Raw genomic sequence first — 23,105 nt, 5'->3', positions numbered from 1 at the left:
TAAAGATAAAAATTGAAGGGTTGTTTTAGAGAGAACCGCTAAAATGCCTTTTCCCAAATTGCAAATTTAATCTTGAATATTTTTAGCTATAGTTACTGTATGAATTAGGGAGAAAGGCAGTAACTGAAAGCACGAGGCCCTAATTCTTACAGATATTGAAGACTGAAGTTAAAACTGTAGTGGAAGCTAGAGCTCGATGTTTAGTATCATTCAGCTTTGTTTTAAATGAAATGCAAACTCTTTAAAGGAGACCATGTTCCCAACTTGAATTTGTTGCTGTTACATAGGGATCACTTTGTTAATCATTAATGAAATTAGTCCCCAGATGCACATAACAAGCTGTGGTTGTACACAGGTTACTGCAGCAGGTCAACTTCAGAACGACCATCCAGGCACTCGTGTACTGAGATTGATGGATGAGCAGAGAGTTTAAGTGCCTGCCTTGGATTTATGGTTGTGGCAGTCCCTGGTGTAGCATGTCTTTCTTCTAGAGTGCATGAAGGTTGGAGGCAGCATAGTGCTTTTAACTGAGAAAAAGGCTGGAAATACAAATGTCTATTTGATAGCAAAAACCCGTGCCGTGGCCTGGTGTGCAGTATGAGGTTGTTCAATATGTTGTAATCTACAGGACCTTTAGAAAAGATCTAAGAGACGTGAGAAGTACCTTGCAAATAGGAGTGGCTTCTATGTGGATTCAAGCACAGAAATTGATACTGAATTTATTTATTTATTTTGATTTCTCATTTTCTTAAATGTTAACTTTTTGACTATTGCTGATGGGCACAGATGCTCATGGTTCGGTTACCCAACTGCCCTTGAAATCAATTGGATTTAGCAGTGTGTTCCAGCCTCTGGATTAAACCTTTGGCATATTTTATCCAGGTTGGAAATTAATGAATTCTTTCCTAATCAGTCATTTGTTTTATTTTTAATCGCTAAGTAATTTGCATTTAGGAAAACTACCGTATCTTTTAGATAGTATTGAAGGTGTTCTCTATGCCAGAATGAAACCATTATCTTGTGTACCATTTTCAAAGGTGAAAGGAAATTAGTATGCAGTGAGAATATGTATTTCTCGAGTCTTCATTGGGTTTGGGAGAACTCAAATTTCCACACAGAGTTATTAGAATTTCCACTTGGAGAGAGACTTCCCTAATCTGCCTTGCTTAATGCTTCGTCTGTAGCGAATTTCGGCCACTGTTGTAGCTACACAAGAGAGAGCCCCCCATTGTAGACAGAAATGAACCATCTTTGAGGCATGAACTGGCCCTATTCATTTCCATAATGGAATTCTAACAATAAAGTCTGGCAAATGTAGACTGTTTTAGCAGGAAACAGCCCTTTATTCTGGCATCTTGGCAGGGCTTGGGTAGAGTCCCACCATTCTTTCCCCCTCTGGCCCTTGCTTTGAGTCTCTTGGCTGAGCCTGTTTTTTCTCTTGAGAGAATTCTGTTTTTATTAACTTGTTTTTGTAGAGTGAGTTTAATGAAAGATGCTACACTGGCAGTCCTGGATGTTGAATTTCTGTGTATATTTCTCTGGTGCATATATTGGACAAACATCATGAATTGTGCAGTCTGTAGTGGATCACCTCTGTCTCTAGACTGCAGAGGGGGTCTTGTTTTAATGCTGTTTCTTTAGCAGATAGAATTTCCATTTGCTAATACGGCAAGTGCTATTCTAGACCTTCAACAATTACTTTTTTCCATGACACAAGTTGTGGTTTATCCTGGGACTCTAGGGTTAGATGAACAAGCATTTTATGGAGTTGACTCAAATTACAGTAGAATCAGAAGCTGAAGTGAAGAAAACCCCTAAACTTTAAGTCAGTTATGTCACCTTAGATCATTTATTTTTTGAGCTCTGCTGAGTTTGTAAGTAGTGATTTGAAATTGTTTTCCTTCTGGTTATTTGAGCCATTAACTGTTAGTAACTGCAACAATACCATTCTTGGAGTCCCTTGCTCAGACAATTCATGTAGGAAATTTTATCATTTTGTGTTGTATCAAGCAAATCTATTTCATCTACTGGACTGTAGAGTATTGTCTACCTTGAGAGTATATTGAAGTTCTTACTACAAGGGGAAGAAAGAAGGGGAACCATATATATGGTTGCTACCAGAAATCAAATGTCTGTTTTTAACTTTTAACCTCAAGTTTTTTTTGAATTATGCTAGGGCTTGTTTCCACTGCCTGGAGCTGTCACAAGCATTGCAAAGGTGAAGTTGATCCAATAGTTTCAGTGATATCTGCACAATGTCTAAATAAAGAGTTAGTGTTGTGTGCAGGGACCACTGATAGGGGTTTCCTCAGTTTTCATGGTGTTGCGCATAGGTCACGTTACAAACCACTACCCAGGATATTGATGTTTTTTTCATAACCAGGCAGATAAAACCCTGTAATGCTCCATTTGTATTTAGATAGCACTTTCATAACTGTACAGAATAGAACCGTTTTGTTTACATTAACTAGTTTATAGGTGAGGGGTTTGGAGCCTTACAGTACACATTAGAAGGTAATGTAAGTGCTTCTTATTGAGCTTTCAAAGGGGGGTAATCCCACCTAGGTGTGTGTCAATAGTTCAGTTCCTGTGCAGAAAGATCCCAAGGGTAAGTAGTGAAATGTTTCAATTTTCAAGGCTCAGAGCTCCTATATAACTCTTCTAATTCCCAGAAGTATTCAGAAGCTAAAGTGAGATGAGATTATATATGTACTCCCACTCTGACAAATGGAGTATTAATATGTGGTTCTGAATCCAATCAGTACAATCTTCTTACTGTTGTTTCTGGTCACATACTCTCAGTGACAATTAAATATCATTATACCACGGTCTTCGTAGTGTTCTCCCGATAATCTGGATGTTGAACTGTTGATCTCATTTGGGAAGTTACTGGCCAGCATTCAGAAAACTTGAGTTTCTAGCATCTTCACAGCTTCTAAGCTCACCATCATCTTTTTCCTTTTGCGAGGTGTGCAGTTCTGATTTTGACATCTGCCGTGTAGCTCTGCCTTGGAAAAGATATTTCAACATTTCCGTGTTAATAAGATTTCAGGCTTCCAAATGATCTCAGGAGTGATGATTTGGTCCAAATGACCAAAGATTCACATAGCAACTATTTCTGTCATTTGCTTTCATGCTCACAGATACTCTAATATCACTGTCCTTTGGCAGTGAGATTGCGAAATAGCCTATTTTGAGCTTATCCAACAGCAGAAACAGTTCTTTTCAGGGATTCTTCCTTAATCCTAGAAGGTCTCGTGGGCATTCCCTTTTCTGCTTACCAGCGTTGCTTTTTACATTAACATCAGCAAAGAATTATGGGCAGCTACAAACTTTTGATGACAGAACCACATTATTCTATCCTTCCTAAATATAATCTTTTTATAGCCACATCAAAGATTCTTTCAAAGGTGGTCTTTGACTTCTACTTGAATTGGGTTATCCATTTGCAAATATTTTTCTTGAAATCACATACTTGCCAAGATGTGGAAAGACTTTACTTAATAGGCATCCATAGGGTGCTTTCCTTTTGCACAGAAGAACAAAACGGTTTCAAACATTTCAAAGCCTCTTTGTTGCTTTTGTAAAGGGAATGAAGGGTCCAGCCCTCTGAATTCCTAACCAAATCTCATTTTGCATCTCTGCTGGCAACAAATTAACCTATGTAATTGCCACCACCAAGAATGAGTACACTTCTGGTCTCCATGTATTTCTAATGTTTTTTGTTGTTTTAGAATATATTCACATTTGACATCTTTGCAGAGTTAAAGCAGTGTCAGCACTTTCCATGTTCATCAAGCATTAAGCAAGGTCAGAACAGCCAAAGGTGGTGTTCCTCACTTCAGAGTGACATTTTTACAGTTCACAGCCATGCTAAATGGATTGTGAGTCTCTAGCAGAATACATTCAAAGAAGAATGGAATGTTATACATCTCTGGTATAACTGTAGTACAGTCTGCGTCTTTTACACCAATGTACAAATTGTATATCCAAATTGAGGGTCGGCAATTTTTCTGGTTTCCTGTGGGCTAGATTGGATAATACAGGTAAGTTAGTGAGGGAGATTCCATCTTTAAAATAAAGCAATGTCACCCAGGAACTAGGGAACTTTTCATTTGACATTTCTGGGCTCAAATTGCATCACAGTTGGGACTGTGACGATATGATGTGACATGGATTGAGTGTGCTGCAGCTATTCTAATCTCACACATAATGTTCTGCAAACTTTTACATGCAATAGGCCTCAATCATGATAAGCCTTAATTGTACTGCTACAAATCTATATATTTAAATGTTAGTGAACAAGGGGCAGTCTTCTTTAAACAGCATTTTATTGTGCTAGTGACTGGAGGTGCTGGTGATATCAGACCTACAAGAGCTTCTTTTCTAAGCAAAGAATTTGCTCTGCATACTGAACATTTCAGCAGTTGTAATTTCAGTAGTTGCTTGCCTATTCTTTCAAGAACAGGCAAAGGAAATCTAGGTACTACACTCATCTTATCTTCAACCCAACCTTAGATACAATTCCTTAGGGAGAGAATATAGCTTTTATTGACCGATTTGACCATTTTTTTATTGACCATATTGACCATTGTCTTTGGGGTCGGTGCTTGTATCTAAGCTGAAGCTTCCAGATGAGCTTCTGTGCTCCTGGACTCAGAAACATGCCTTGGCTACATCCGTCTTTGAGGGCAAGACCTGAGCATAAACGAACCTCCCTGTTTTTGTCCCTCTCATCCATTCCTTCTTCCTTGTTTGTCCTTTCTGTGGAAACAGCCCAATTTGGTGATTTTTTGGACCAACTTATTAAAAACAGTTTAAATGAAGTTCCAAGTATTACCTTTCTCACTTCAGAAAAAGTTTTTTTTTTTTTTCTTAATGCTGTAGAAGTCCTTGATAGACGTGATTATTATGTCTAAAGTATTTAACTTGATAGTTCTCCCAAGCATAGACAAGGTGGACCAGTTTTGGCATTTTCTTTGTGCATGAGTCCACCATTAGAGAATTTGCTGAGACTTCTACTTTGTAAGTTCTCCCAACAGTCGTCAGGTGGTTTTAAAATTTCCCTTTTCAGACAGTGGCATAGGTGAAAATTTTTAAACAGCTGTGTTAATTTTGGCCCCATGCGAAATGAAGACAACTTTTCCCAGCTACAGGTAATTGCCAAATAAAATAATGGAGGGGAAATGAACTACTCTTTGAGTTTCTAGGATAATATTCTGAAGAAATATAAAAATTCCGAAGAAAAGTTATTTTTTAAAAAACATCCCTCTAGATGTAAGTTGATAGTCTTTGTTTATATCCCATAGGGCAATCTTGGTAGCATGCAGCCTCCTCATTCAAAAAAATATATAAGAAATATAATGAACTCTCTTTCAGCTAGAGGTCAGAGGAGAATCAACAGTCATCAGATGTTTTAAGACATTTGGATACTACTGTGATTGAAAATATAAAACTTCTCCAATTTCTCTGGGAGGGAAGTATTTAGTTATGGGGGCATTCCTTAGCTTTTTTGTTTGTTTGTTTTAAGATTGCAATGTTTTCAATACTTAAAATGTGTTCAAATAAGCTATAATTATAATTTGTAAATAATTTATGACTTTCTTAATGCTGATCTCTTGTAGCAAAATGAGTGCTAATTCTTCAATGGTTGCTATCAGTTTTATTCTATTAAAGCGGTGTACGTTTCTGAATATGGGTATTTACCAGATTACAAGCAGTTAATGTTAACCAGTATTTCACATCTTTCAGCAACACAGAATGGTCTTTCAAAGCATGTCGGTGTATAGCTGCTACCTGTGAAAAGGCCTCAAATCTCAAATTTTGTTAAATGCTGGTAGAAAGACTTGAATCTTGAGCTACAGTGAGATCCTAGCCAGTCTAAGTAGAGCTGTCTTCTATCTTCTTTGTTCATCTCACTTTGACCTTAGTCAGTTACATAAAATCATAGGCTCAGAGAACTGGAAGAGACCCACCTAGAGGTGAGCTGGTGCTTCCGCTGTCCCAAAATAGAAGTGAGCTGCCCCTATGCCTTTATCAACACATCTCATATAATATTTTCTTAAAACTATTTCATTACTGTTAGACAATCAGAACCTTTGTAAGCACTCTTCTGAAATGTTTTCTTTTTCTTACTGTTGAAAAGTTTTCTTTACATCTGTTCTGAATCTTTCGTACTGCAACTTAAGCTCAATTTTTCTTACCCTATTAACTGTGGTTTCAAAAGTCGTATGTAGAGGACTATGTATCTAAGGCATGTTTAAAATCTTGTCTCTCCTCAATTTTCCTTCATTGGACTAAACCTCAGTTCTTTTAGGCTTTCCTCCATAGTCTTATTTCTGAGGTCTCTCATTAGACTTGGTTATACTTCTGTGGCCTTTTTCTACCACTGTTTTGAAATGCAGACCCAGATCTTGGCCCACTGCTACAGCTTGAGGCCATTGTCATCGTGAGTAGGGTGAGAGATTTGTTTTGTGCCTTTCAATTTTGATTCTCTTAATGCATTCCTGTGCAATTTTTGCTATAGTTTATTAATCTGTGTTTTTGCATAAGCATGACATTAAGTCTTCACTTTCTAAAGTGTTACAAACTTCAGATCCTTTTCTGCAGTTGTTGCCTAAACAGCTGTTCTCCTTCATGTATTTGTGCAGTTCAGTATTTCTCACTGTATATATCCATGTCCTTTTTCCCAGTAAAGAGCATCCCATTTTTTCAGACCATTTTGCCTCTCTGTCAAGATCTCTTCGAGCCCTTATCATCCTTCCAGCTTTGTGTCATCTGCAGATTTAATGAATAATCTTGATGATGAAATAAAGAGTACCAATGAAGATACTAAAGTACTGAATAATACTGGACCCAGGATGAAACCCTGCAAATCTACAATTGGTTTATCTTTCCACACCCACTGTAAGCCATCAATAAATGCTGTTTTGTTTGTTTGTTTGCTGTCCAGTTCAACCTCCTAGCATGTAGTATTTTGTCTAGGTGCTATTTCCATAGCTTATGGGAAACTGAGACCCTAAAAATCAGGATATAACCTTTAATACTTCTCCATACTAGCATCTCTTGTGCTGTAGAAGATTATTAGAAAAGTCTGGCATTGCTAGGTCTTGAGAAGTACTGCTGTTTGCTGTTTGTAGCTGTAATTTCTTCTAGGTTCTTAAAATTACTTCCTGTATTTTCCAAAAATTGCAGTTACTCTGACTAATGCAGAGTAACTCTTGGGTGAGGTCCCAGAGTGGAGTAGAAGCCTCTCTGCTCTCTCCTGGCCCGCTGCTGCTGTGCCAGTGTGCTTTGTACAGCCCATGGGGCTGCAGCTGGATCAGGAGGAAGGCAGACCTGGTGGATGCATCAGAGAATTGTCTCCAGTCTCCAAGCATCTGTGCCCTGAAGTGTTTATTATTTGATTGCTGCTTATTCAGCAAAGTTCAGTAAGCTTTTCTATGGGTGTGTGTCTTAGGTGTGTTCTCTGAAATGAAATAAGCCTGTGTAACTCCCTCTTCTTTTCCCTTTGTCTTGTAAGCAGTGCCTACAGTACTGTGTAACTATCATATTTTCAGCTTTGAGCATTGTGTGTGTGTCACCTAAGGGATGTGGAGGTAGCGTGTATGGGGCTGGCCTGACCTTGGTGCCTTGCCCAGCTGGCCAGAAGGCTCCTGCTGGTTGTCCAGCAGGCTTAGCTCCCCCTGCAGCCTCCTGCTGGAGAGGTACTAAGTGAGCATTTCACTGGGTTTCTGTGAAATGGGCTAATGGAGCCTGCAGTTAATGTGCGTGAATAGGTAGTTTGCTTGAAGAAGCTTTATCACTTTAAAAAAGGGAGGGCAAATGGTCTGAGAATAGCTCATGAGGAGTTAAGGCTGGTAGGGTGCTGCCTGTCTTGTACTGTTTGAGACCATCGGCTGCACTTCAGCGTGTGGCTTTGGAACCAGGCGGTGCAGCAGCAGCGCCTGCATCCATGTGCATTGCTCAGGAGCTGTGCCCCTCTGGGCTATGCCTCAGCTTTGGACAGGTGCCACGGCATGCTGTCTGGCTACTTGATATGGAGGGCTGTGGGGAGCACAGCACGCAAAACTCAGGCTATCAGTCTGTGGCCTTGCTCAGGGAGGCTTTGTGTTTTAGACTAGGACTGGTCACAACAGCTGGCTGTGTGCAGGACCTGTGCTTGCTTACTTCACCCACTGCGCGCAAACCATTCACACTCTGTCAAAGATTAACACTGCCTCTTGTGCTAAGATCTCTGTGGAGTATTTGAGCCAGCTCTTCTGTTTTGTAGGCTGCCGGCTGCTTCGCAGTCCCTTAGCTGGAGTTTGTGTCACTTGTTTAATGCTTCGCAAGAGGGACAGGTCTGCGATGCCTTGGTTTCAGAGGTGACTCTGCGGTGTGGTGGTGTGAACTGCAGCAACCTGCCACAGATAATCCTTGCGCCTGTCAGTACAGCTGTCACTAGCACATCGAATGGCACGTGGAGCTCATAAAGGCAAATGAGAGAATACGTTTGTGGGACACAACACACCACATGAAAGGATCCATTTGCTTAGTCATCTTCAAGGAGGCAGCATGAGAGGGCAGCCTAACCCAAACGCAGTTACACTGCAGTCTTTTGCTAGCCCTAGAGGGCAGAATTAAATTTATAGAGTGGGGTTAGTATATGCTGTAAATGTTTCTCCTTTAAATGTGTTTCTCATTTTAAATATAAATATTAAAATCTTAAGTTTAAATATAAATGTATTTGACATTCAAGAAAGGGGTACCAGGCAGTGCTCTTTAAATCTTAATTTAGTTCGGTTTCTGAGCAGTGAGTTAAGCCCTTCTGAGAAGCTATTAATCTGAAATCTTGCTCTGGTATAAATATGTTTTCTTTCTAATTTAATGTTAGCTCTTTAATCCCTAAATTTAAGAATTAAGCATGATGAAATAGCATTTGTACCAGATGAATTTGATGTATTGAGTTAAGAGATTGAGATAAACATGTTTTAAAGGCTTCTACAGCAACTTTGTGGAGAAGTAATTGCTTAAGAGGCAATAAATGAAGAAAAGCCTGTAGTACATAGACTGCTTCTAAGGTTCCCTCTTACATTTTTTTTCTATTTCTAGTGGCATTAACACTTAAACTGTCCCAATTAGGCATTAAAATATATGCTTTGGCTAGTAAAATCTGACTTCTGGTTCCCATGCATTTTGCTGCTTAATAGCTAGTTGAAGACAGTTTTCTGCTAAGCCAGCGTATCGTTTTATCATTTTAGAAACGAGAGCTTTGAAGTTGCAAAGTATTAATGAGGGAAATAAAAAATCATAGACAGATGCAAAAAATGCAGTAGTTGGGAACTTTTGTCAGCCAAAGAATTTCTTTTGTCTCTGAGGTTGAGGCAAGTTTTTCTTTTTTTTTTTTTTTTCCCCCTCTCTTTTTGATCCCTGTTGGGAGGATCTTCACGTTTGAAATTTGAAAATTTCTAATTTGTGTGTTTTACTCGTGTCTGTGTTTACTTAATACTTCTTCCCCCAACCTTCACATTTGCTTTTTTTCTGGCAACTTTGAACTTGCTTCAGTTTGGGACAGCTAGGACTAAATGAACTGCCACGGATAAAATTATAACAAGAAGAGCAATGTCTGTGAATGATCCTTTGCTGTTTCCTGAGTCGTTCCAGTCTCATTAATCAGTGCTAGCGCTGAGGCGGCTGTGCGGTGTGTTATGTCGCCAGCACAGCAGCTTCTCCGTCCCTTTCCCCCACCCCCTGCGTGCCTACACAGTGGGGAAAACTAGAGAGGGAAGCCATCAATCTTGCCTGTCGTATGTGTCAGCAGCGATTCTCCTGTCGACTTCCTGTACTCTCCGTCTTGCCCGCCACCTGTGTTTAGAATTAGCTCGGATGCTGCAGTCTTCGCTCGCCTCTTCACCTGTTCTGCCCTGACTACATGGCTATCAAAATAAAGCAGAGGGGCTAAATGTTATAGCATGTGAATAGCAACCGTCACTGTGGGTTGTAGGGTGATTTCTGTTGCAGCTGTTGTTGTGTTACAGCTATTGTAATAGTGCTGCAATCTTCTGTAACGATGAGGTTTTTAGCTCTGAAAACTATTGCTAGTGTTTCAGCCCAAAGGTGAGCTTGTGAGCAAGTTGTTTTTCATTTAATTAATCTAAAAATGAAAATATTAATTAGATACATTATGTAGATGCAGGAGTCTGTCTCCCATCAGTTAGCTTGCTGGGTTAGATTTATGAACAGACCAAAGGAATTATTCAGAAACCTCACCTTTATGCTCTGTTACTCAGGTGATACAATTAACAGAGTCTCCAGGAGTTGATTTTTATATCTGTATATCTGGCTGGAGGCGGGGGGGGTCTTGAAAATACAAGCGTCCATCTCCCCCTTCCCTGGGTACCAGTAGATTGAAAAGCTGGGATGTACTGCCTCTGTAGTTCTAGGCCAGGATTAATGCCATAGTCTTATGGTCTGTCATGTTAAACCGTAGCTCTGTAACAGACTCCTATCAGCTGAATTCTTATGAAATTATCTAAATATTTCCTATGCCAAATGAAAAGGAGAAAGCAGTCCTGAGAATTGCCAATTGGCAGTTTTCTCTTATCTCCTTGAACAGATGCTAGCTTTTTCTCTTTTTAGAACAGGGAAGAGATTCAATTATTGGCATAAGATTTCTTTATACTTGTAGGTTTGTCTTCATCTGACATCTTTTCAAGTGTATGAAGTCAATATTTATGTTATAAATAAAGTTATAAAGAAGTTATAAAGAGGAGCTTAATTCCTGTGAATGCTTTTACGTCGTTTTATTTGTGTAACTTCTTTTGAGAATCAAATTAACTGCATTATGACTGATTGTGCTGCATGTTTGAGAGGCAGACTTCTGTTGACCATGCCAGATAAATAGATAAATACATGTAACTTAGATTCAGCTCTCCCAGAATTCATAAAGCTAAACATGATGGGCATAGTCAGGATGCAAAGAATTGCTTAGAGTGACACAGGTTTTTTGATCTGCTTGAATCTTTTCAGTGTGGATTCTTGGTACTTTCAGAGACTTGGATTGTTTTCTTCTTTTGAGTGGGTACAGTCTGAGGCTTCCCAAATCACAGGTTCCCTCACTAAATAGCTATATTTCTGTCCATGCTGTGTCTTGCAGTATGAAGACAGTTCATACTTGAGCTTGCCTGGGTCTTATCCTGACCAATTAAAAAAATAAATTCTTCCTGGTGAAGAATCTTAAAAATCTTTTTTAAAAAAAATAGCAACTTCCTATAATTTTAAAGGGGAGAGAGGTGGCTTCTTATACTAATAAACAAAAGAAGACTTGCCCTTTTAAAAGTTGCAGATGTGGTGCTGAGCTCATGGAAAGAGCACTATAAGTTCATGGTCAGTGATAGAATGAAATGCTTTTAGCAATGGGCATGTTTTGCTTTCCACTTGATTTTTAGTTTGGTAAAGCAATTCTAGATTATTGCTAGTTGTACATTTCCATGCTTGTTTCTAAAAGACTCTTAAACTCTTTACTTTCTAGAGTCTGTAATCTTTAATTTTAAAGAAAGACATTTTTTCCAGATTTCTCTAAAGAAACTATTGTGTATTTTAATTTAATTTTTAAGTATGTAATTGTTTTACGTGGGCTTTTTTTTAAAGATGTCTTGTAGCTGTTGTTTTGTTTGGATATCAATTATGCCTATATCTGAGTCATATGTACTCAAATTGTACAGATGTCTAAATTAGAGGGTATTAACAAAGTAAATTTGAGTCAGCTGAAAGTCATGGAATGAAAAAGAGAAACTTTATTGTGAAACTTCTTCTACAGCTGCAAATAGTTTAAGGAGCATATGGCATCCTGCTCTGGAGGTTGCAAAAACCTTTTAAACGCAATTGGAAATGCAATATGTACAGCTACCAGCATCGAAAGGACTGCATAACTGCTCTAACATGCTGCTGGGTTGCTGAAGAGCTTGGAAACTTCTCAGTGTGCTCTTTAACAGATGAGAGAATCATGTGTCTGTTTTCTGAGGTGTACATCTTAACCCCTAAAATCCTCCTTCTGTAGGGTTCCTATAACTTGTGAAAGGGACTGTTTCTTGATGTAGCATGACTGCTTAATATGTGAAAACAGTTTGGCCCACCAAGGACAAAAAACTAAGGGGAACTTAATCGAAGGTAGCTGTATTTTTGAATTCTCCCTTATCTTCTTCAAACAATTTCTTGCTTTGGTAGATTGTTGTAAGTATATATTTTATGCAGTCTGCATGTTTCTTTCAAAGATAATAAGGTTCAGTGCTGTTTGAGGCAGTCTGCCCATGTCATAACTAACATGAGAAAGTTGTGTATCGTGCAGACATTTCCCTATGTATCTGAACAGTATTTTGTTGATTTTATTAATATTCTTTCAAGAATTATTTTGGCTAGACGGGCATGCTATAAACACCTTAGTGTTCAAAATAAAACTGTGTGATAGACTTAAGGAGACACCATTGATATGTCTCCTGAACTCTAGCAACTTGGCTGTGTTCTCCAGTTCTAGCACACTTGTCTCATATGTACAGGGAATGAGTGTGGTTTTGACTGCCAAACTGATGCCTTGACAATTGTAGCCCTCCTTACTGCACGTGTGACCTGTTGAGAAAAGCTCAGCATTGGTCCAAAACAGCAGCACTGGGTTTGGGAAGATGTCGTCTTTTCCTGTACAGCCTTTGGCATTCAGAATAGATGCAGGGTATTGGGATCATCACACTCTGCGACAAGAAGGTAATGCTTATTCCTGATAGTTCAAGAGCATTTACTTGTCAGCTGCTGTTCTAGTTCGAGAAGCAGCAGTTGCTCATTCACTGCTGAAAAAGAAGGTAGGTAAGAAGACACCTGATCCTTAACAGGTTTCAGACCAAACTTGTTTAGAAGTGCAGCCGGGAAATGCACTGTGGTGTTTGGAATCGCCATGCAGATATCTTATTGAGAGAAAACAAGTAATGGATGTTAAAACATCTGTTGGATCCCATGCTCTTAACAGGAGTGTAGATTAACATGCAGCACTAGTGGTGTAGGTGCACACACCATACAGAGTTAAACATACGAACAGCGGGCTCACACAGTGCTTACTACAGATGTCTGAATGAGTGAGTGCCTGTGGGTTGGAGCTGCATGTCTTGTGGCTTTCACTCTGCTCCATTGGGAAGTCTTCACTCCTTTTGTTTTCGTCCTTTTCCAACATGGGTACTTCGGAGCACACAGCTCCCATCCCCTGATCTAGCAGCTCCACTGAAGCGCATTCCAGCCCTATGATTTCATGGTACCAGGCAGAACTCCCCTGCCATGCTGCTATGCTGCCCGCTGCTTCTCACGGAGTGAACAAACAGGGAACATAAACTCTCTCCAAAGGAGCAATGTTCTCTGTATATTTTTAGTGCTAGAAATTCAAGATTCATTTAAGGGTGTTTCTTCTGTTGTTTTTTGTTTTAATATAGACTTCTGCTAACACAATGAAATATTTCATACCACCCTATTTGCTGTAACATCTCATGCTTTATGTTGTTAAATAGAATCAAAGGAGTTAAAGATGAAAGACTTCTAGTCAACTGGTCCCTCAGCTGGGAGCCGGTGTGGGTTTGTTCTTTGTAATGTACTTGCTAGTCAAGCCTAGCTCAGTTTTCATTATTGGATTTACTTGTTTCTGCAAATTCCATACTTTAAGTAAAGTAATTGCTGAGCTTTGACTCAGTATAATGCTGCTACTGTTTGTTTGTTGTGTTTAACTTGTTATTTATTTCCCATATACTGAACAACCCTTTTATAAGTAGTTGTTTACCATTTGAACACACAAGCACCATTAAAGATGCTGTGCTTGCTTTCACAGGTACACTCTTTTCTGGGTAGACGGAGAACTTTCTTCTCTGTTCATATAAAACCATGTCCATTTTGCATTGTATTTGGGTGTTTTCTTTCCAACTTAAAGTGTATCACCAAATGTTAACTTATGTAGTATTACAATAAACCCATCTTTAATTAGCTCATCATTACCCTTCAGATATTTGGTGTTAGTACAGAATTTGAATGTGCATGTTGAGACACCAATATTTTGTATTTTCTTGGTGAAAAATGTTTTCAAACTACCTGTTAAAATGTGTCTATTACATCTGTGCCATCTGTTTGAGTATATTAAAATCAGGGACAATTTTGTTAATACGTCTGATACGTTCATAGTGACTTAATCTGCAGAGTTGGCAGTGATCTTGGAAGTGAAGAAGAAAGATAAAGAACATGTCATGGAAAGCATATGAAGCAGGGACCGAGGCTGCAAGAGACTGGAATCAGTGTGACTTTGGGGCTGAGGTTTGTAGATAGAGTTGTTCTCCACAGGCTCAGGGTGCCAGCTGTGTTTGGGTCAAGGCATTGGTACGTGAGCTGACCTGTGTGAACTGCAGAGATTCCAGCTTTCTGGTACAACAGATGTTTACCCCAAGGGGGCAGAGCTGTTTCTGTCCTAAAGTACTATGAGCTTCAGAGTATCAGGGAAATGAAACAGTAACAGGATATTTCATGTGATGCTGTCTTTGTCTAGATGGCAGTCCAAAGATGTGCAATCTTCTGCATCATGCTTTAACATGGTCATCTTAACATACTTTATGTATGTCCGTAGTGCCTTTCTAAAACATTGTAAAGTTTCTCAACTATTCTGGCAGTGCAGCTAGGACACATTCTCTATAAAGCCACTGGAGTCAAGGCAGTAACAGCCTCCTTACCATATGGCATTCTCTCTGCTTCCTTACTGTCTTGATACGCCATGCAAGAGGTCATCTGGGAAGCAGGGGATGGGAGAAAACAAGTAGAGGAAGAAAATACTACAAGAACACAGGAGGGGTGAAACTATGTGGAGAAGAAAACGAAGAGTGGAGCTGTAAGCAGCCATAGCATGTATAGAATAGTGTGGTTAAACAGGCGTATAAATGGGTGCTGGAAACAATCAGCGCTGTGGAAAGACATGAAGGTGGGAAGGAGCATCAGGATTTGAAGTGAGTGAAGGGAGACAGAGAGATGAGAAGAGGAAATGTGCTCTGAGAAACAGCCAGCTGTTCTGGGATCCCTGGGTACAGAACGCCATCTTAGTGATCATCTATTTATAGTCTTGTTTCCTTTCCTGAGCAATACTGGAAGCAAAAGACAAATGTTATGCCTGCTAAATAACTTTTGCATTGCTTCGCCACTGCTCTATGTCCTTAATAATAACAGCACAGCTCTGAACCCTAGTGAATTTTCAGTTCAAGTGTCTACAAAACTTCATTTTATTTATATATGTTGGGATTCTTTATGCCTCCTTCTCTAGGTGAGCACCTGGACTTGCTCAGTTAACAGCAAGTTGGCTGCAGTCCTTGGGCCAGGTAGTAGCTTAGCAGGAATTCAGGGGTTCTGCAGGTGGCAATAAATGCTCTGATGTAGGTTCCTAGGAAAACAGGGGGTCACATGGCAAGCAAGGAATTGTATAGCATGATCACATTTTTTGTAATGGAGAAGGAGGGTATGGGTGGTCAAGGACTGGAGAACGGGAACTGGGAGTTAGAATTACTGTTGGAGGAAATGGTGTGCTTTTCACAGCAATAGTTACATTCCAGCTACTGTGCTGGAGGTTCCCCAAGAGCATTTAGAAACTGACTCAGGAATATACCGCGAAATCAAGCAGATATTTGGGGTGGAGGGGGAGGGTTACTGCATGGACTTAAGTGTGTAGGCACTTAGGAGAGAAATTAGTGTGGCTGCTAGCCCAAACTTGCTCTTACCTGTCGGCACAAATGCTAATGCATTGGATAAGAAAACTATCTTGACCTGAAAAATAAGCTTGCTTTGAAAGCAAGAATTTTTCAGCGAATTTTAAAGTAAATGGGCTAGGCGTTTCTGAACTACAGATGATGATTTTTTTAATTTTTTTTTTCTTCAAAAAAAAAAACTCTGCTTGGAAATACTTTCTCAATCATTTTTCTTGAGTCTGAGTTGAAGAGAATAAAGGGAATGCAGTCAATTTGAAGTCCTATTTTTAATAGTTAAAGTTACTGGTACTTGTCTTTGACTCTTGCTGCCATTTTGCATGGTTTCATAGTTGTGTGACTTTTTTTTTCTCCTCCCACCCCTCCTACATTTGTAACAGATTCACAGGAATGGTAACGTTATATCAGTAAATAAATAATTTATAACTTTTTATAAATGTTGCTTGTAAAACTTAGCAGGAAAGAAATCATGCAGCCAGAGGTATAATGAAGTTGATGTTCCTGTTGCGCATCAGAGTCTAATGGTTTGTATTGTGCATCTCTGTGACTGGGACTCCCTGTTGAGGTTGCTGAGACCCTCGTTTATAAGTTGAGCAGTCTTGCATGCTCTTATGACTTGGCATGTAACAAGCGTTTTCAAGTAAAGCAGTGCTGAATTACTTTTTTGAATATGGTGGAATTCTTTGGAAAAGTAGGGAGGTAATTGATCATATGCTGACAGCTTGGGGCTCTGAGAAACGGTCAGATGTAGCGCTGAGATGCAGGAAAACAAACTTTCCAAGATGGTAACTGTCATCTAGCCAAGCTATACATCTTTTAAGCTTTTTAATCTTTGCTCACAACCTCAGCTTCTTAATACTTTTTTTGCTGTTTCTCTGAACTTCCTTCAGATGTTGACTTTTCACTGGTGCTGTTGTGTTGATGGTATTCCAGGTGTGATCCTGAGCTATGGCAATATTTCTTTACAGAGTCCTTTAGAAACTCTCCTGCTGCCAAGGTGGATAGCTTCAGAACTTTGATAGTCCTGACCTTTGGATCAAGGACTAGGAACACTCAGAATGTTCTCTGCAGCTAGAATAAGAGTGTAGTGTTCATGGGAGTTAAGATGGTAATCTGCTTGGATATTGTATACATTTATAATAAAAATGTTTTGATTTCTCTGTGTTGTGATCCTAAGTATTGGTATCAGAAAAGATAATGTACTAAAGAGAAACATACAGTTTCAGAGCAAAAAGAAGATGAAAGAATCTACCACTTGGTTTCTGAAACCTAGCATTCAGTGATCTTGTTTACAGCCATATTTGTTTGCATATTTGATCTGGCTATTTAAGATCATGCTAATTGTCAGTCTCTGCAGCAAGATAGAGTATTTTGACTGACTTATTGCACTTATTTTTAGGCACCTCTAGGTAGGGCTTTTTAATGCATTGACAAGTGGAAAGAAGAGACAAGCATAAGTAAGGCTTTATTAATAACCTAAAATATAAAAGAATTTGGCAAAAATGCTTATGTTAACTTTACCAATGCTTTGTAACAGAATATGGTCGTGGATCGTATTTTCTCTGGCATACAGCCAACTGGGACACCTCATCTGGGTAACTACCTTGGAGCCATTCAGAACTGGGTGAATCTGCAGGAAGAGTACAGCTCAGTGTTATACAGCATTATGGACATGCACTCTCTCACCATGCCGAAGGAACCAGCTCTCCTGCGTCAAAACATACTGGACACCACTGCTGCCATCCTTGCCTGTGGGATCGACCCCAAGAAGTGCTTCCTGTTCCGACAGTCGCTGGTTAGTGCCCCTGTTATATTAGAAGTATTTCTAGTTAAGTGTCTTTCCAGTCCTGTTAATGGAGGAGTATAGCATTACTGAATTTTTGTGTCTTCTTCATGTTCGTGGTCCTAGAAAATGTTAGCAGTGTTGGATTTCAAATTCACCTCTTAACTGCTGTTCTGAAGAAGCTGAAACCATGATCAGAAAGTCCATTTAGAGATAAATACATTATAAATTTTCCAAGCAGAGCTAGCAGCTTATGCATGTGTGATGGACACCAGGTATCCACCATGCCATTCTCTCACTCTCCTGCCTCAACAGGACATGGGGAGAAAATACGATGAAACAACTTGTGGGCTGAGATAAGAACAGGGAGATCTCTCACCAGTTACCATCATGGGCAAAGCAGACCTGGCTTGATGAAGGTTCATTTAATTTACTGCCAATTAATAACAGTAGAGAGCAGTGAGAACTAAAAGCACCTTCCCCCGATCCACCTTCTACCTTCTCCCCGCAAGTGGCACAGGAAAATGGAGAGGGAGCGTTATTGTCAGTCCATAGCATTTCATCTCTGTCTCTCCTTCATCCTCACTTTTGTTCTCTGCTCCAGTGTGAGGTCCTTACCACAGGATGCAGTCCTTCCTGAACTCATCCAACATGGGCTTCCAACAGGCTGTACTTCTTCAAGAACTGCTTCAGTATGGGTCCGTACCACGCTGTCCATCCTTCAGGAACTGGACTGCGCCAGCACACATCCACCGTGGGCAGCAGCTCTCTCTAGATCACCTTCTCCTGTGTGGGTTCCTCTCCCCTGGCTGCAGCTCAAGCCCAGGGTCTGCTCTGGTGGGGGTTCTCCATGGGCCACAGCCCCCTTCAGGCCTCCTCCACCTGCTCCGCTGTAGGTTATTCCACAGGCTGCAGCGTGGAGATCTGCTCCATGTGGGACCCATGGGCTGTAGGGGGCCAGCCTGCTCCACCAGGGGCCTCTCCACAGGCCGCAGCGGAACTGCTGCTGTGTGCCTGGAGCACCTCCTGCCCTCCTGCTGCACTGACCTTGGGGGCTGCAGGGCTGTTTCTTTCTACATTTTCTCACTCCTCTTTCCTAGCTTCTGCTGTGCAACAATTTTTCCCTTTCTTAAACATGCTCTCACAGACGTGAGATAGGAGCACCACCGTTGTTCGGTGGCTCAGCTCTGGCCAGCAGCGGGTCCCTTTTGGAGCCAGCTGGAGCTGGCTTTTCTCTAACATGGGGCAGCTTCTGGGCTCTTCTCACGGAGGCCACCCCTGCAGCCCCCTTGCAACCAAAACCTTGCCATGTAAAACCAATAGAGTGTGTTATGAGTAACACAGTGGAAATACCCATTAATTGTTAATTTAGCTCAGTAAATCTTATTTTGGTCACAGAATAGTGATTCATAAATAAATAAATATAGTCTGTGCAACCATAAGGGCAAGTAAAACATGTCTCTATGCTTTGGTTTTGGCATTTAGTACTCAGTCTGCCAGCTGCACGGTATCTCCTGCAGGTGATTGGCATGGTATGTTTTTTGTTAGTTGCATTAAAATCACCAGTGAGTTCTGTCTTCTCTGGAATTCTTTTTCTCCTCTTTCAATACAAGCTCCTTTTCATACACACCTTTTCCCACCTGATCTGGTAGTTCATATGTGATTGCTTCTTCTCCTGATTTTGCCAAACGATACTGGGTTTACCTTCCTACTTGGTATGTGTAAGCCTGATCTAGCACACGCTGCATTTTCCTGAAGCATAACTTATTTTCTTGCCCTAATAACTTTCTGTAACTGACTTTAAATTGGCAAACTTCTGTTATTTCCAACAGAGGCAGATATATCATAGCTTATGCTGTTGTAAAGACATCTTTAAACAGATGTCCAACTTGCAATAGAACTGCAAAGGTGATATACACAAGGTCTGAATTTTATCAGTGAGAGATGAAACCCAGCTATTACTTTTTTCTTTTGAACATGGTTCTTTACAGGCAGTTTCCTGTCATTGTCAAACTGCAAATGGTAATCATAGCTCCGTGTCCTTGATGGATATTGAAACGATGAAGACAGATTCACTGTCTGCATCTTTTTTTCTTCTATATTAGAAAACTAATCTAAGTAGATTACCACAGAATTCTAATGAAGATATGCTTAAATTAATTTAACCTTTGTTCAAATCTGTTCATCTTTTTGAATAAAAAGCTTGGCTTTTAACTTGGCTGTAGCCTGACTTAGCTTCATTCAGGTTGAGGCTGACATTAACTGGAATATTCTCAAGATGAGTTACAAGCCATCAGTGCAGTAAAAAACAGTTTGGTTTGGTTTTCTTTTTTTTTTCTTTTTTTCTCCAAGCAACTGAACAATTCAGTTAGTTACAAGATCAGCCACTAGAAACACAGACAAGGACTTTTCAGTGTGGAATACAGATGATTTGCAGGTTATGGTTAGAGGGGAAGGAAATACAGGTTTCTAAAACAGAAGGTGGATTCAAAAAGGACTGGACAAAATAATCTGCAAATTCTCTTGAGGTCTGTTGCAAACCTGAGGTGCCACCTTTGCAGAAATTGCTGCCACCACACTTAGCCCATGTTAGGAGAGTATCTCTGCTTTCCTCTGTGCCTAAACTCTCTTTTGCTGTTTGCTGTCAGAGGTGAATATTTGGTCTGATCCAGTATTGCTGTTCTTACATTCTTACGACTTTTAAAGCTGAACTATTGCTATTGCAGGTCTTGCTAAAGCCAACATGCAGAATTCCCTTGAACCTACCAGATTATCAATGAGGATCTTGCATTGCAGTTAGCCATAGAAAACGTGTTGTATCTTTCACAATTAATTGTACAGAGATAGAATCTTTGTGTCCCCAAAGAGGAAGTATCAGACTCAGAAGATGGAAGACAGGACTGTTAGTGATGCTTCTGTAGAACCAACGCACTCAACAACCAACGAAAATTTTGGCTAGCTAGACTTGAAAAATGTTCAGCTTTATCAAACAGAAGTTGACACCAAAGATGATTCTGTTTTATGTTATGATGGGTTGTCTGGCCTTTGTTAAATATACTTAATAGCTTTTATCTTAACTTTTCTGGGTGCCCTTATCAGTCCAGATAGCATGTTTTTTCTTGTTATTTAATCTAAAGCATTAAATACGTGCTTTCTATGAGTGGTGTCTAATGCCTTGAACTGTTGTCTTAGTAGTACTTACCACATATATCAATACAGCTTTCAGAAGTGGCTGATTTTAGCAGGTTTTTGTAAGCTTGTTGTCACACTGCAAACAGCAGAAGGACTATGATAGTAGTTTGTGAATCCAGACCGTTTCAGTAAAGGTTCAGGCTGAAGTGGTTTGTTGACTTCCCCAAAATAAATCTATTCAAGCTGTATGTGGTGGTCAGGTATACACAGCGATGCACTCTTCATCTGTTACAATTACATTGGCAGGACCAGACATTTCTCTGGAAGCAATTAAAAGAAATATCTGCGTGTAGCTGTTGATGTGAGGAAAGGAGACAGGAACCTTGCTAACGTGATAATTGCATTAGTATGATAAAGAAATAGTAAGTTAAGGAATGATATAATATTAAGATGATTGTTCCTCAGAACAAAGGTGTAAGATGGATTGCAGTTATTGCTAATTAAGAAAGCTTATTGCCTGATTTTGTTTTTTTTTAGATTTCTAATTGCTTAGTTTTTGTTTCTTTTTGTTTTTTCTTTTTTTAAAAAAGAGAGATGAAAAGGAGATGGCCTCTCCTTTTCAGCATCTGTAGCAGTCCCCAAGGATAGTTTAAAAAAGACTATTTTTGTTTACGAAGATTTGACCGAAGTGTAAAGCAAAGTAACCAAAACTGGATGGATACTAATGTAGGTTGTATTTTCAGAGGACAGCAGAAAAACAAAGAAAATCCATCTGCAAATAGAGAAATGTTTTTTGTGTTTGGTGATTGACAAAGTGGCTTTCTGTTTTATTGGTTCAGATTGCTATTTAAAAGACAGAGTTCTCAGTAGATTAGCACACCACAATTATTCTTGTATTTTCTGTTCTATCTTGAAAATTACAAAATCTGTAGATCACAGAAGTGTTACTGCAGTTACTTCTGATTAACACTTCTGTTCATTTTTCAGTAAACACTACACAATGACGTGATTATGAAATATGAACTTCTGTGTTTAATTACTAAAAACAGCTACAAGTAATGACTGGAAACACCCTGATACTGTAGCAGTAATAACGATGAAATTCTTGTCCTTTAAAACTAATCTGATAATGGCAAGCTCCCACTAAGGGAATTGATCATGCAGTTGCTATTGAAAATGTTCCTGTGTCCTTTTACTTTCTCTGGATCAACATGGGGAAGAATGGTCTAGAATCCCTGAAGAAGTTTTTGGTTTGTTTTATTTTAGCTACTCTTTCTATTCTTTCTTTCTGCTGTTTTTGCTGCTTCTCTGGAATATGTTTGCCATATGTGAAGAAAAATATTGATTACTTTGTTTCTCCGAAGGCATGTGCATTTTGTAAGGGTTTCACTGTCGGTAGTCTTTTATTTACAGCAGGGTTTATGCAGATCAAATCTCTAATCCAGAACTATCTGAAATACCTCCAGAGCTTTCCCACATTTTATCATCCGTTCCAATGCAAGAAAGAGACAAAAGGATGAATAATATTAAACACGAATTGACTGCTGGGAAAATAGTGTGGTGAGAACAGATAGCTCTCGGATTTACACTAGATCCAAAAGGTGCTGTTGTGATAAGGATACAGGTTGCCTTTGAGTCCCCAAATTTTGATGTGCCTTGCAAGGAAAATGAAATAAAAGTAAGTGGAATTTTGTATAGGCTGATTTCTGTCGTGTTACTTTGAGGTCATATGGCATCTGTTCTTAATTGTCACATGTATAGCTCAGTTATCTACAAATGCAAAGTGCTAGTTTGATGAGAATTAGATGTGTATGCTTCAGAATCTACCATTTGTAAATTACAGTTTTCCATAACATACATAAACAGAAACTGAATGTGTGTCTGAATATTTGGTCTATATATATAGCTGTTCTCCAAATACCTCCCACACCTATGTTACCTTATACAAATTTGAACTCTAGCTTAGGTAAATAGTGACTGGAAAGAATAAATGATGATAACTTGAAAGTACTTAGACGATGACGAGGATTTAGGGTAGTGTTTGGAACCACGCTGTATGTGAAGGGTTATAAACAAGCACACCTAGTTAAATTACCTAGGAAGAGACAACTGTGGAATATGTTGGATTCTCTAATGGCCTCCTAGTGAGTGAAGATTTTTCATTACAGTTCTTTTAATTACATTTTCTTAGGTAGGAAGACAAGTCATAGAAGAGTGACAATATCTGTGAAAACAAAAATAAATGCATATTTCAGAATTATTAATTTTCATTTGGAGTACAGCTGCAAGATGTATGAAACTGTCTTTGCTCATAGAGAAAACAATATCAGGATACCCTTTCAGTGTCCGCCTTTGCCTATCAGGCATAAAATGGAAGTTAACAGAATAATAACGTATACAACATATCCTAAGAATACTATAAAAAAATATATATATATTTCTTAAAT

At 39.4% G+C, this 23,105-nt stretch overlaps 1 protein-coding gene across 5 annotated transcripts in view; it reads left to right on the top strand.

Annotated features, from left to right (window-relative positions):
- WARS2 (tryptophanyl tRNA synthetase 2, mitochondrial) overlaps positions 1 to 23,105 on the top strand; it is a 52,761-nt gene that overhangs the window by 5,015 nt on the left and 24,641 nt on the right. For 4 of the 5 annotated variants that reach the window (XR_005824015.1, XR_005824017.1, XM_040572621.1 and 1 more), the window contains one exon: positions 17,281 to 17,538. The exons of the other annotated variant lie outside the window; for it this stretch is intronic. Coding sequence is in view for 2 of the 4 variants with exons in the window: in XM_040572621.1 (XP_040428555.1) it covers positions 17,281 to 17,538 (258 nt within the window). In the remaining 2 variants the exon portion in view is untranslated. The remainder of the gene's footprint in view (positions 1 to 17,280; positions 17,539 to 23,105) is intronic. 5 annotated transcript variants of the gene reach the window in all.

The sequence above is a fragment of the Cygnus olor genome, chromosome 1, assembly GCF_009769625.2.
Source record: "Cygnus olor isolate bCygOlo1 chromosome 1, bCygOlo1.pri.v2, whole genome shotgun sequence".
Classification (NCBI taxonomy): domain Eukaryota; kingdom Metazoa; phylum Chordata; class Aves; order Anseriformes; family Anatidae; genus Cygnus; species Cygnus olor.
Note: the sequence above shows the minus strand (reverse complement) of the source record. Positions and strands in the feature narration are given on the sequence as shown.